The sequence below is a fragment of the Anopheles arabiensis genome, chromosome 2 (genome assembly GCF_016920715.1).
Source record: "Anopheles arabiensis isolate DONGOLA chromosome 2, AaraD3, whole genome shotgun sequence".
Classification (NCBI taxonomy): domain Eukaryota; kingdom Metazoa; phylum Arthropoda; class Insecta; order Diptera; family Culicidae; genus Anopheles; species Anopheles arabiensis.
Window position 1 is genome coordinate 64697893 of NC_053517.1, and position 12757 is coordinate 64710649.

A 12757-nucleotide genomic window follows, 5' to 3' on the forward strand; every position below is an offset into this window, starting at 1 on the left:
AAACGTAAATGCTAAAGGCAAACATCGCCACCCATTCATTCACTGCAGCTTGTGCAGCCACCCATCTTTCTTCGTGTCCGCCAGCACGCCAGCACGCCAGCTCGCAACCATTGCAACCTGATACGCACGTACGCAAGAGGGTAGGAGGTTTTGGGAGGATCGGCGGCTATATTTATTACAAATGGTTATGTTGGTCTACCATAACGCAATCATCATCACAATTGACGAAAACTGGCTGCAATGGTTGGTGATCAAACATCACAGGGGGGAAAAACCGTACAGTTATGAGCATGATCGCGACTGGAGGATTCGTTTGAGAAATTATCACAGTGGTGAGGTAGGTAGGAATTGCTAAAAACACTATTTAAAGAGAAAATACGGTAGCTTTGCAAACGCAGATATGTACATGTGCGATGCATGATCGATCGTTTCACACGATGCGTTTGAAGTGAGCTGTAGAATGTGTAGTATGGCTTCTGCCTTAAACGATCATACGAGCATACAGTACAGATAGTTTGTATTCATTTGAGTGAAAAAAAACTTTTCAATTTACGTACATAGATTTACTATACAAAAGTAACATACAACTAAACATTTTTTCTCTGACATCTATTACAAACAAGCTTAATTCGCTCTTTATCATCATGCCTCGTGGCACGTTACTGTAGCTGAAAATGGAGACGGACTGTACTTTGCGCTTCCTTTTCCGTGCACTATGGGGATGCCGGTAAGGTGCCACCCAAAACCAAAACCGGCCGGCTAAGCGATAGATAGATTCCTCCCTCAAGTGCTTCCCTAGGTCTGCCTTAGGTGACCAGGGCGGAGACCACAATTTTCGTAAGCTTTGTTTACGTTTACAGCATAACGGCTGCGTGCAAACGACACACCGTGACAAAGCTGTGATCAAACAATTTCACTGTATGGTGTATATAAAGCCGGCGACAATTGACCGTACTGCATCATTCACAGTACTTAGTGCAACGTGCGATCATCTGCGCAGCAGCTCAGGACAGAGCCCAACCCGGTACTGCCGACGGCCAAAACAAAATTTAAAAAATCGGAAATTCAACATCCTCAAAGATGAAGCTCCTAATTGTGGTAAGCTTGTAGAGAAGGTGCTTTAGTGATTCCCAAGCGCTATATTTTCACTTTTGCCTCTCGTTGCAGTCTTTTGCCCTGTTCGTTTTGGCTGTGGCACTCGTGTCCGCTCTGCCCGCCGTCAACGATGAGTCAATTCTCGGTGGCGACGTGTACGAGGCGGAAGTAGACAGCTTCAACCCACAAGACCCACAAGCCTTCCTGAAGCTGAAGAAGTTGAAGAAACTGCTCTTCCTGGGTTAGATCACGTACCGCGGCACTGCCGTTGTGTGCGGAATGAGCTGGTGATGGAAAGATCGGTCTATCGCCAGTGCCTTCTTCACAAAGCCATACATTCAAATCCCGCCAGCAGAATTGCACCGCAAAACATTCCATTCTACGTCCATTCTACGCTTGTATGCTGGTGTGCATGCATTGTGGCATACTATCCATTTCATTGCAAGATCATCGTGAAGGGTCAGATCTAGAGTCAGTTTTACTATTTTGTATACAATTGCACCCACCTGTACGAGAAACGAATTATTTTTTAAATATAATTGTACTTTTTTGTTGATAGCGACTGCTTTGTATTCTTCTTCTTTACCCTCTAGGTTATAATTTTATTTTGTAATGAAGATCGTAGGGGAAAGTACATAAAGCCAACCGCTTTGGAGAAGATGATGCCCCATTGCTCATAACTAGTGCACACCGCTAATGAAAGAACTGGTAGAGAAAATTTAATGTCTTCTGATGGTTAATGCAACAAACCACATGTTACAATATATAGCTATGGTTAGTTATCAATTTTTATGTTTCCTTTTGATGAACAAATGCCATCAAATTACTAAGCTGAGCGACAAAAAAATTGAACTTCAGCTGCGCGAGCATTACCCTATAACTTGTACACGACTTGAACCTTGTAGGTTTTGCGTTCAGTCAAAACCAAGGAGAGGATCTGATTCGAAACATTTAAAGATTACTCATTAATTTACTCCAATAATTGCATTTGGCCGACAACGTTTGTTGTGCCAAAGAAGAAGAAGAAATTTTGAGAACATAGTCAGCACCCCGAGCAACGCGGACCGTAGACCGAACCACTTATCCCGTAGACCTGTAGATCGCAAGACGCAAAAGATAATAGTGATGGATAAAGTTGACAAAAATCCGGAGTCGACTCCGATCCGACTCCAACACTTTCCGAACCGACTCCGGAAGGTAGCTCCGACCAGCATTATTCGAAGCCTTTCAGAATCGTCTGGAGCCGTCCAAAGTCCCCGGAATCCATGCGATATCGGAGTCATGTGCAGTCGGTATCGTCTAGAGTCATCTGAACTTGGACTCTGCCGGAATCAGAATGGACTAGAGTCGACGGGTATCGGCTGTATTTCCTCATTTATCATATTCCTTCATATTGCAGTTATGGTAATTGCACTTTATCTAATCTACGTCATCCATTTTTACCGGTCTTTCTAAGATACTGTTAGTGGCACGGTTAAGCAGTTATGTTAAAGTATTACTTACTTACTTACTTATCCGGCGCTACAACCGCTTGGCGGTCTTGGCCTGCCTCAGGAGTGTCCAAAACCGCTCACGGTTTCGCGCTTTCTTCTTCCAATCCGTTATCCCGACCTTAATGGCGGACGCCTCCATGCCATCCTGTCACCTCAATTTGGGCCTATTACACCTTCTATATCCTTGAGGACAGCCTAAAAAGACTTTACGGGCTGGGTCGTCCGTTTCCATGCGTATAACATGGCCAGCCCACCGAAGCCTGGCGAGCTTGATACGTTGTACGACAGTGAGGTCGCCGTACATCTTGTATAAACGTTAAAGTATAATATATTTTAATAATAACTTTTCTTTGATATCATTAGAAGGGGTATTTTACGATTTGGTACATATATTGATTATACGGTTACAGTGTGAGTCGCCTTAGTGCTGCGATCCTCACTGAGGACGTCACATACGGATAGCCTCGCTGGCAACAGTGATCGTTCAGGATGCGAACTGGAGGCAATAGCGTATCTTTAATATTAGCGTAAATCAAATTTCGATGTTTTCAGTTAAATTATCGTACAATTTTGCCTATAATGGGAGGTTTTAGCCACTCAATTTGTTATTTGAGCTGATTTAAATTAATTGTTTAATTATTTTTTACTATTTAAAATGGTTTTTATGGTTGCATTTGACATTTTGTGCGTCAAATCAGTACAATTTGCTCGAAGATTTATCAAATTTACAAGATCGCGTATAGGAAAATCGCGTATATCGTGTTTGGTGTATATCGGGGAATACCTGTACAACAATTAAAATTATTTCCTAGTCCTACTTCCAAATATTACAATCGATGTATGTATCAATCTCCATAAATCACATCAATAAATGAGTAAAATGAAACAGACAAAACTATTCTTTAAGTAGTGCTCGTATTGTGCAATCATCTGTATTTTCATAGAATCACCCAGCTGACTAACCAGCAACGGTAAGTATGTTTTACCTCCATTTTATGCCACCAAACCTTCTTGATGTAACTCATGTAAAATGGATGAGCCTATCAATTCAGCTTCTTCTTCCCACCGCAGTCAGCTGCAGTACCGTCACGATGCACACGATCACATATTTTACCATTCCGCTTACCAGTTGCTCTATCTAAACCACTATCTACTCTGGTCCACTTTCCATTCATCGTGGTCAATGCCAAAGTCCCATGTGCGACCCTTTCGCAGCCTCCGCCCTGTGACAGGCGTAGGTTGATAACGCTAGTTTAACGCGATGACGCGGTCAGCCAAAAAAAGATGATCATCTATAAAGCTGCACTTTCGATTTCATTTACATAGGAAATTTGCATACTTCACAGTCGCGTGTAAATTTACAAAGTGACCGATTAGTGTTGAGGCTTGCTGTGGACCACTCCCCGGCCCCCCTCAAAATGGGAAGCCGAAATGCGTTTGGCGCAGCTTTGGCTGTTTGACGAAGGTCATTGTCACCGATGTCGCAATGGGATGCCCTCGAAACCGTACGGTGGCCTGTTGTCGGTGTTGGTCAAGAAAAACGGCCGAAGGTGATGTTTGAATATATGCTAATCATTTTAGGGCTACATCAGTGAATATAAAATTGCTCAACGTTCAAATATACAAGCCTAGTTTTTTAGATGTAAATGGTTCCTGTCCCATTCGGTTGAACACACGATGCTAAACTTTGTATGATATTTCATTGGTTTTTGTAAAACTTTCTTTTGAAATACGGCCTTTTTGGACCGTCCATCCTGAATAAAAATATATCTTTCTTTGGATTGGGTTTAAAATGAATTAAGTAAGGTAAAGGAGCTGTCAAAAAGGCTCATTAAAGCTGTACCACATCGATATCTCACACTGTCCATCGGTTGTAATAAAAACCAGTGATCGTTTAGAATCTATGTCACCAATGCAGTCACGGACGATGTGTCAAACAGTTAAAACCGTTTCATTTTATTGCTGTTACGTTTACGCGTGTACGCACGTACATAAACCTGCCACACGCACATCTAAGCACAATCCGCATAATCAATCAAAACACCACTGGCGATACTAATCTATGTTGAATTTCTCTACAGCAACCATGCTGTGTCAACACGCTAACAATCGAAAGTGTTTGTTTTGTCCGAATGTCGTTGATTTCATACCAACCAACACCTGCTGTGAAGGTATCAGGATGTCTTTCTGTAAAGACGCTTGAAATAATGTGTCCACCTGGTCCACCTTCTTCATTGTGTCACCATCACACGCGAAACCTTGGGCATGGGTTAAAAATTAGCAAACTTATCATCCATTCCAATCCATTTACTCTTCCGACGAGGATGAGGCGTCGTTAGTGGCACAGACGAATCGGCCGCGCTGTGCAGCTTAAATAAGAGATGGACCAGTTCAAAGGTGACGTCGCAAGCCTTTGCTTTCCTACCGGTCCAATAGCTAAGCAGCATCGCAAGAGTAATAACGCAAACATTAAAGACATACGTGTCTGCCCTTCCGGTCACCCTGGATGAAACAATTACAGATCGATGACGGGCTAATTCTAAGAAGCTGCCTAGTGCCTTGCCCCGCGTGATGCAGCAACAACACATCCTGCGTCTGAAAAAGCTCTGCTCATTTAGCCATTGATCATTCAAACAGCAATAGCAATGGGGAGATGTTCGTTGAGGTAGCTTTTGTGTGAGCATTTCGAAGATGGTACCGAGACGTGACCAAACCCGAAAACCAACCATACCAACCAATCGCACACAACGGTGGAATCTTTTAGTGAACATGTGAATTACTTTTGACGGAAGTTTTTTTCTTTCTTTTTTTTTGCCCATCCCTTCCCTCTCGCACAAGTTTTGTTCACACTTCTGAGGTAAGTTTTTCTAATGACCCTCAACACGCTGATCAGGTACCCTCGTATCTCTCAAAAGTGGCAAAGTACCACCGTTTACTTCCGAGTCGAGGTTCGTTGCTTCTTTCCGGCATTGAAGTCGTTTGTTTACTGACGCGGTACCAACAAACGGGAAATGCTAGCGACGAAACGAACTTATTCATATGTCAAGCAATAAAAAAAACCTTGCCGAACAAATATATAAAAATTCAATTATCATATCGATTGTTTCGATACGAGTTGACGGTAAAATACATTTTGGAAATAAAAGATATCAATAAGCACAATAAATGACTTCAAAATATTTGGATTAGACAATTTTTTCATACATCTTTGGTCGCTAGGTTGGGGAGAATTGATTCAAATTTTATGTTATATTTATATACTTTTCATTTTTATAAGCTCAAACTCACAATTTATCGTGATTTTATCGTTTTATCGCAGTAAAAAAATAAATAAAAAGGAGGAAAAAATACGCGATTAAATACCGTTTGTAAATTGTTTTCGCGAAGTAAATACAAACAGAGAGTGAATTGTGAAATTCCATAGACGTTCAAGCTGGCCTCGGCCTTAGAATAAAATCTTTTAAGAGGTGGCATTATTTACACGAAGCTCGTGCCGATTTTCTTCGATATCGAATCGATCTCGCAGTTTATTTTTGTCTCTCTTTCTCTATATTCTTTTCCATTACTAATGTTTGTTAACAAATATTAGCAAGAGAATCTCGTTTGCTGTTGAACTAAAACTGGCCAAAAACGTCTGCCAGCGGGGTGCGGTACTAAAAATGGGATAACATAAATCCCCCCCCAACCCAGCCGACTGGAAGCCGACGTCACAGGCAAAAGGGGATTTGCATTTTACCGAGTTGTTTACGCGACGCAGACTCATCATTCACACGGCACGCGGCGTCTACTCACATTCAAATGAATTTTAAAAATCCCGATCCCATCCCGGAAGGCTTTACGGCAGCACATTTTGCACGAACAAGCTTCGTGATGTGCGTGTGTGTGCTGAGGTCGGATTGTTTTGCTTGTGAAAGACACATCTTCCTGGGTTTGAAAGTCTAGAATCATGCTGCAATAAAAACCCAACCACGGAATCAGGAGCTTGACAAACAACGTTTTAGTATGCAAAAAGGACTCTTATACTGCCGTCAGACAGTTGGGCGATAGCAATAGGCTGTGACGGTGACATAAAATTACAGGCTTGTGTCGAGCCACTGACGACTTTTGCATAAAATAGTGGCGCAACCCAGCTAGCCCAATATCATCGATCAGCTGAAAACGTACAAGAATGATAAATGTGGCACTTTTGTGCTGTTGTACGATCGTGCTGCTAGCTGATGATGATGGCTCTCAGATGAGAGCATCTTTGACGTCCCGCGCACCTGTTTTGCGTTCGCGTCACGGGTCACACTGGCTGTTTGCTGTTGAAGGCCCTTCATAGCAGCTCCTCCCCCCCCTCCACTCCCCCACTGGTAGGGTAAGGTCATTGCGGATGGTCACATTTCAACATCTCGAATCGACGACGAAGCTGCGATGGCGTGTCTGCAGGAGTATAACCATATCCTGAACGGAGAACGACCTGAACGCAACAAATGATGCGTAACAAGAGGCGAAAGAAAGAGAATTTCTTTACTCTCTCTTTCTATGGTTCCTTACAGCTAGAAGAAGACAACGACATCCAGCTTATCAGTGGACGGATACGGAGAAACCCTTGGCATTGGATTTGCCACCCAGTATTGCAGCATCAACATGGTACACCACACCCGAAGCAAGCATTCCTCCCTCCCTCTTCGAAAGCGTAGCAGATAGTAGCCGTGGCAGCCGTCGTACAACCCCCGCCAACTACGATGGTGGTACCGTATCAGTCCGCGTAGGCTCTGGAGCCACTAGATGGGTTGAGCATAGCAACAATAGTGTGCGTGTAACAAAAAGGGAGCCTCACATACACAGCAGAGGCAGGGCGAGCAAGTGAGAGGACGATCGTTTCCGTACGCGGAACCACGGTACTATGCCTCGCTATAGTACGATATCTTGCCAGTACGGCGCGAATGATTCGTCCCTCTGTTGACAGGTTTTGGCGGTGAGGGAGGGAGGGAGGGAGGAGGGTGACGATCGCGTAGCACAACAAAAGCAAACAGAAAGATTCACCACGATCGTGCGACGGCTTCGCAGGTTTGGGAATCATATAAAAGTGGCCGGCAGACGGACGGACAGCATCAAGTTGTGTTCAGCTCACCGAACAGTAGACAGTTCTTTTGACGCGGATTCGTCTCTTTTTGAAAGTGTCCAACCAACCAACAAACCAAACTTCAAAATGAAATTCTTGATCATGGTACGTTTTCTATACAGTGTGTGATATAGTTTAAGTTGTGATTATTGTTTTACGTGGAAAGGTGTTAGCTTGCTTAGAATATCGAACCTTTTAGTGAATGTGCCGTGAATGTCATTCTTTGGTTACTTTTCTGTCCGTAGCAAGAGTGCGTTTGTGATCGTGACCTCTAATACTGATCTATTGTGGTTTAACGGTCTTGCACAGGAATTTGTGGAAATAGGCAATTGATGGTGGAGTGACCGTATACAGTGTCAAATAGAGTAATATTGTTGGTTGTCTGCGGCAGACAATAATTGAATTGATTCTCCTAGTTGATCATGAGATAACAAAAGCATTTGAGAATAATTTTGTATTAAACTGATTGTATCTCCATGCTTGTAGCTGATTTAAGAAACGGCTTAAGTATCCAATTTACGAAGAGATGCAGCCAACGAGCGATTGCAATATTTCAAAAATAATTCATCAAAAAAAGGTTTCCATAAGTATTATCTAACATTTGCATTTCCTGTTGTTCTAATGTACCCCACAGACCATCTGCCTGTTCGTGCTGGCCTTCGCCCTGGTGTCGGCTATCCCTGCGGTGCACGACGAAGGCATCTTCGGCGCTGACGGAGCTGCGGATGAAACCCTCAACGTTCAGGATCCGCAGGCCTTCCTGCTGAAGAAACTACTGCTCAAGAAGAAATTGCTGCTGCTCGGTTAAGAACACCCAATGAAACAATCACAGCCTTACTCCCTAATAATAAGCAATCTGAACTACAATGCTCCTAATTCACAACGCCCACTCCATGGCTATTCCCCCTCCTTATCCAAAAAACAATCCAATACCCACCCTTCGCTCATCCCGCCGACTATGGCTCGGTCTAATTTCACGGTCGGATGCAACACTCGACTGATGAATGCGTGTGCACAAGGACGATCACGATCACTGGCACAATGCGTATTGGAATTACGGTAACGGAAGCTTATTTGCTTAGTTTTGCTGCTAGTCTTGTTTAGCACTTGCCAAATCGGTCACGCTAGATGCCACGGCCCGGAAGAGAAAGGAACATAGGCAGCGAGAAGGAGAGAGCTTCTATTTTTAAGGTGCAATACGTAGTACAATCTACGCTACTATGAGTATTCGCGAGAGAGATATTTTTATACATAAATGATAGCTTTTTTTTACTAGACAGTGATTCCAAAAGTGGCAAACACGTACTCTTGCCCCGCTTCGTCACTTGCTCAAAAGACATAAGAAAGATGTACAAAAGTTCTGAAAATCTACTCCAAATAAAAAAACAACATACAAGCAACACACCCTGCGAATTAAATATTACAAACACCCGAAATACTTCGCGAAACTCTTTGACGCAAACTTTGATGCGATCGGTAATTTATCGATCACGATTTTTGTTGCCGCACTAAACGCATGCTTTAGTAACCCAGGAGAGAGGTGGAGAGTATTTAGAAAGAGGCATTGCTGAAGTAAATCGACGATGATTCTGTTGCTAAGCAACTGAAGCATCTTGATCAAGTCAAAATTAGATCAAAAGCAATTATTGTAAACTTATTCTTCGCTTGCCACCTTTCTCTACCAGTTCACCAACATAATAACCTCTTTTATAATTTTCATGTTCCTCTTTTATCTCCACAAGCTTGAGAAACTCACATCAAATTGATTATGATAACAATGGATGGAGAAAAGAAGTCACACTAACTTTTTTTTGTCGAAAATTGTGTTACTTTAAAGTCCCTCATCAACGCAAACATCAAAATGAGTACATTATCAAATTGTATAATCACCGCCCACACCATTACATCAGCAACCGTTTGTAGTTAATTGGGCCGCGGTGTTTGTTATTCATCAAAGCAGCCACGATGATCTACTTTCAGCCATGGCAATAGAAGGCAATGATCGGACAAAGTGATACAAAAGCAACACCATCGGCTCTTCTAATGCAATTTAACTGCAATTGCGCTTGTCTGAGAGTGGTTTTACGCTACTGCTGTATAGATACCGGTGTATTGGAGTTCGAAACACGTTAAGTTAAAATAATTCTTCGCTCATGCAATTTGCTTCACCCACATCACATTTCATCTTGTATTTCTCCAATACTTAGGCATACAATGTCATATAATGTCCGATTTTATGAGAGTGTTTGGTCTTTTGCCGTAGTCCGTAGTCGGTCTAATCCTACCCTAGCTTCTTTTTACTTCGGTTATTTGTGACAATGAGAAGAGTGTTACATAAAAGATAAGAAAGATAAGAAAGAAATATTTCAAACTCCACTGTGACAAGTAGACGAGGAGCTAAAAATTATTTAAAAATATATATTTGGCACTCCGGCAGTACAGCAAAAGCGATCCTTTCTGCATTTTTTGTTATGTACGCTTGACGAAAGACACTATGAGCGTAGTATGAGCGTAGTATCAACAAATAAGTATTGCATACAATCAGGCGCTTAGCTAACATACATTTTGTGTTGCTTTATGCCAGCGGTTCGCAAACTTTACGACCGAAAGAGCCAAATTCTACAATAATGTTCGTAGAGTTTCACGTGAAGAGCCAAATTGTTAAACCAAGAGCAAAAATGTGTGAAATTTCTATGAAATATATGAACTGTTAAGAGCCGTCATCTCGATATCAAAAGGGCCGCATGCGGCTCCGCGAGCCGCGCTTTGTCGATCGCTGGTTTATGCAATTACATTACAGTTTGTTCCATGCAGTACACTCAGCAATAATGTACGCAGATAAAATAACACAAACGCCGAAAAAATTAACCACTGAAGCAACAACTAATAATTATATTTGTTTTTTAGTTCCCGATCAATTTCCAGTTATTGTGTGTTGAAATTTGTGAATGAATCTAACACACAAATAATTTTGGTCTCTTTTCCGAGCAAGTTTGCCAACCACTGCATTAGTGATGTATATTTTCAGCCACAATAAGTGAGTAAGTCATCATATGCGATCATATGTCATCATTTTTTAGTTCATTTGTGCATAAATTCAGCAACTGTCTGATTTAAATCAATAGAGAAATAATACATCACGAGTGAAGTAGCTCTCGCAGAGAATCGTACAGGACCATATCTATGAAGGAAAATTCACGGTTAACACCAGCAGCTTTTCAGAAGAAGCATATATATAGCAGCAACAAAAAGTAGTATCTTGACAGTGCTAGATCGAGAATATTCTAAAAATGCCCCAGACCAACCAGATCCTTGAAATGTTTCGTTTTCAACAAATCTTACTTTTAAATGATTAATGTTTATTATTTAATAGCTGATTTACCTGGTTTCTCACATTAATGTCTCGTTTTAATCAGAAAATATAAGAATATGCAATCCGAGGAGTACAAAACCTTTTGCAATGAGCTTATACCAAAGCTTCGATTCTTCTTATCTGGCATAATGAATGTAGGAAGTTAAGATCTGCCATTGCAATCATTCGTTTGGATACCAGTGAGTTGATTGATTAACATATGAGTTAAACCAGGATCAACTGTCTTGAGTATCAGGAACTCTATGCATGCAAGAGTTGAGCACATGACAGGCATTCTTTTGATAAAATAATTCAAGAAATTATGCAATACATTAAATTCAACAATGTTTTGTTGAATAATGAAAGCCTAAGGCAAAATGAATTATGATTATTTTACTTAATCATTTTTTTGAGTTTCGTCTTGTTTTGTTCAAGTGACAGTAAACGCACTGAAGTTATTGTTTATATCAAATTTTATAGTAAGTGATTCCTTATTCTTCTTCTTCTGCTTTGGCACATCAGCCGGTACTGAGCTATCAGTGACTTATTGATCACTCATAGCAGGATATTCAGTGCAACGTATTGAGGGCTCGGCCCATATCGGGCTTAAACCCAGGTCGGGCATGTAGTTAAGTCTTGCGTGTTGACGACATTACCACGGAACAGGCCATTCCTCGCGATTCGCACGCAATTCCTGGTGTACAAACATTAGCAGTACGACAGTACCTTTAATTTGGCAGGTACATGGTACCAAATGTTCCTACAATATTTTCACTTCCCCTTATCTTGGAGGGATTAAATTTTTCACAGTGTACTGTACCACCATAAGGCAACTTTTCTCCAAATTTGAGCAAAATCGGTAGAGTGATTCATTTTTAACAAAATATTAACATCATTTTATCTTGATGAAACCGTCAAGAATAGGAAAATTAAAGAAGAAGAAGAGGGTGTATGGGGTAAAAGGAGTACAAAAAATCATACCCTGAGCTATTAACTGCCTTTGTGGCAAATTTGGCTTAAATCAACGACAATTATTGCAAATTGATGATGCAAAACTGTACATATAGACAAATACGATACAAAAAAGCCGTTCATTTTTATGTTAAGAAGAAGACGAAGAAGAAGAAGGAGAAAATTATTATTAATTTCCACATTTTTATCCTTATTTCAAGATGGGGTCAGAGAGGCATCCTCCTGACTGTCTTGGGCAGTGTGTTCAAGAATGAAGTTTGGAGGAGAAGGATTAACCACGAGTTTGCTGAGCTGTACGGTGAACTGAGCATCCTGACGGTGGCGAATGCTGGCAGGGTAAGATGGCTAGGGTATGATGATGCCGGACTCAAACCCCCCTAAGAATTCGACAGTGACCCCTAGTTTGGCACTAAGCGCAAGGGAGTACAGCGAGCTCGATGGCTGGATCAGGTGAAGCGATAGGGATAGGGGATAGGATAGGGGGACACCTGTCGGAGATAGGGTGTCTACACGGATGGGAGGCTGCAGCCAGGGACCGAGCATCCTGGAAAATTGCTGTTGACAGAAAAAAATATCATGGCCTGTTGAGAAAAATTGCAGTTTTTATGTATGGAAAAACGTGCCAACTAAAAAGCACATATTCAATAGTTGGCAGGGAATCGAAGTTCAACCAGTAAGTTCATACTGTATTTGCGACACGACACTCACTGCTTGTAGGCCATTGCAAAGCAATCTACA

The 12757-nt window shown here is 41.7% G+C and overlaps 1 protein-coding gene across 1 annotated transcript; it reads left to right on the forward strand.

Moving 5' to 3' along the window:
* Positions 1 to 951: 951 nt before the first annotated feature.
* Positions 952 to 1657, forward strand: LOC120894125. The gene is made up of 2 exons (XM_040296508.1): positions 952 to 1098; positions 1168 to 1657. The coding sequence occupies exons 1-2, from the start codon at positions 1081 to 1083 to the stop codon at positions 1339 to 1341; spliced, it is 192 nt and encodes a 63-aa protein (XP_040152442.1). The 5' UTR covers positions 952 to 1080; the 3' UTR covers positions 1342 to 1657.
* Positions 1658 to 12757: the final 11100 nt, after the last annotated feature.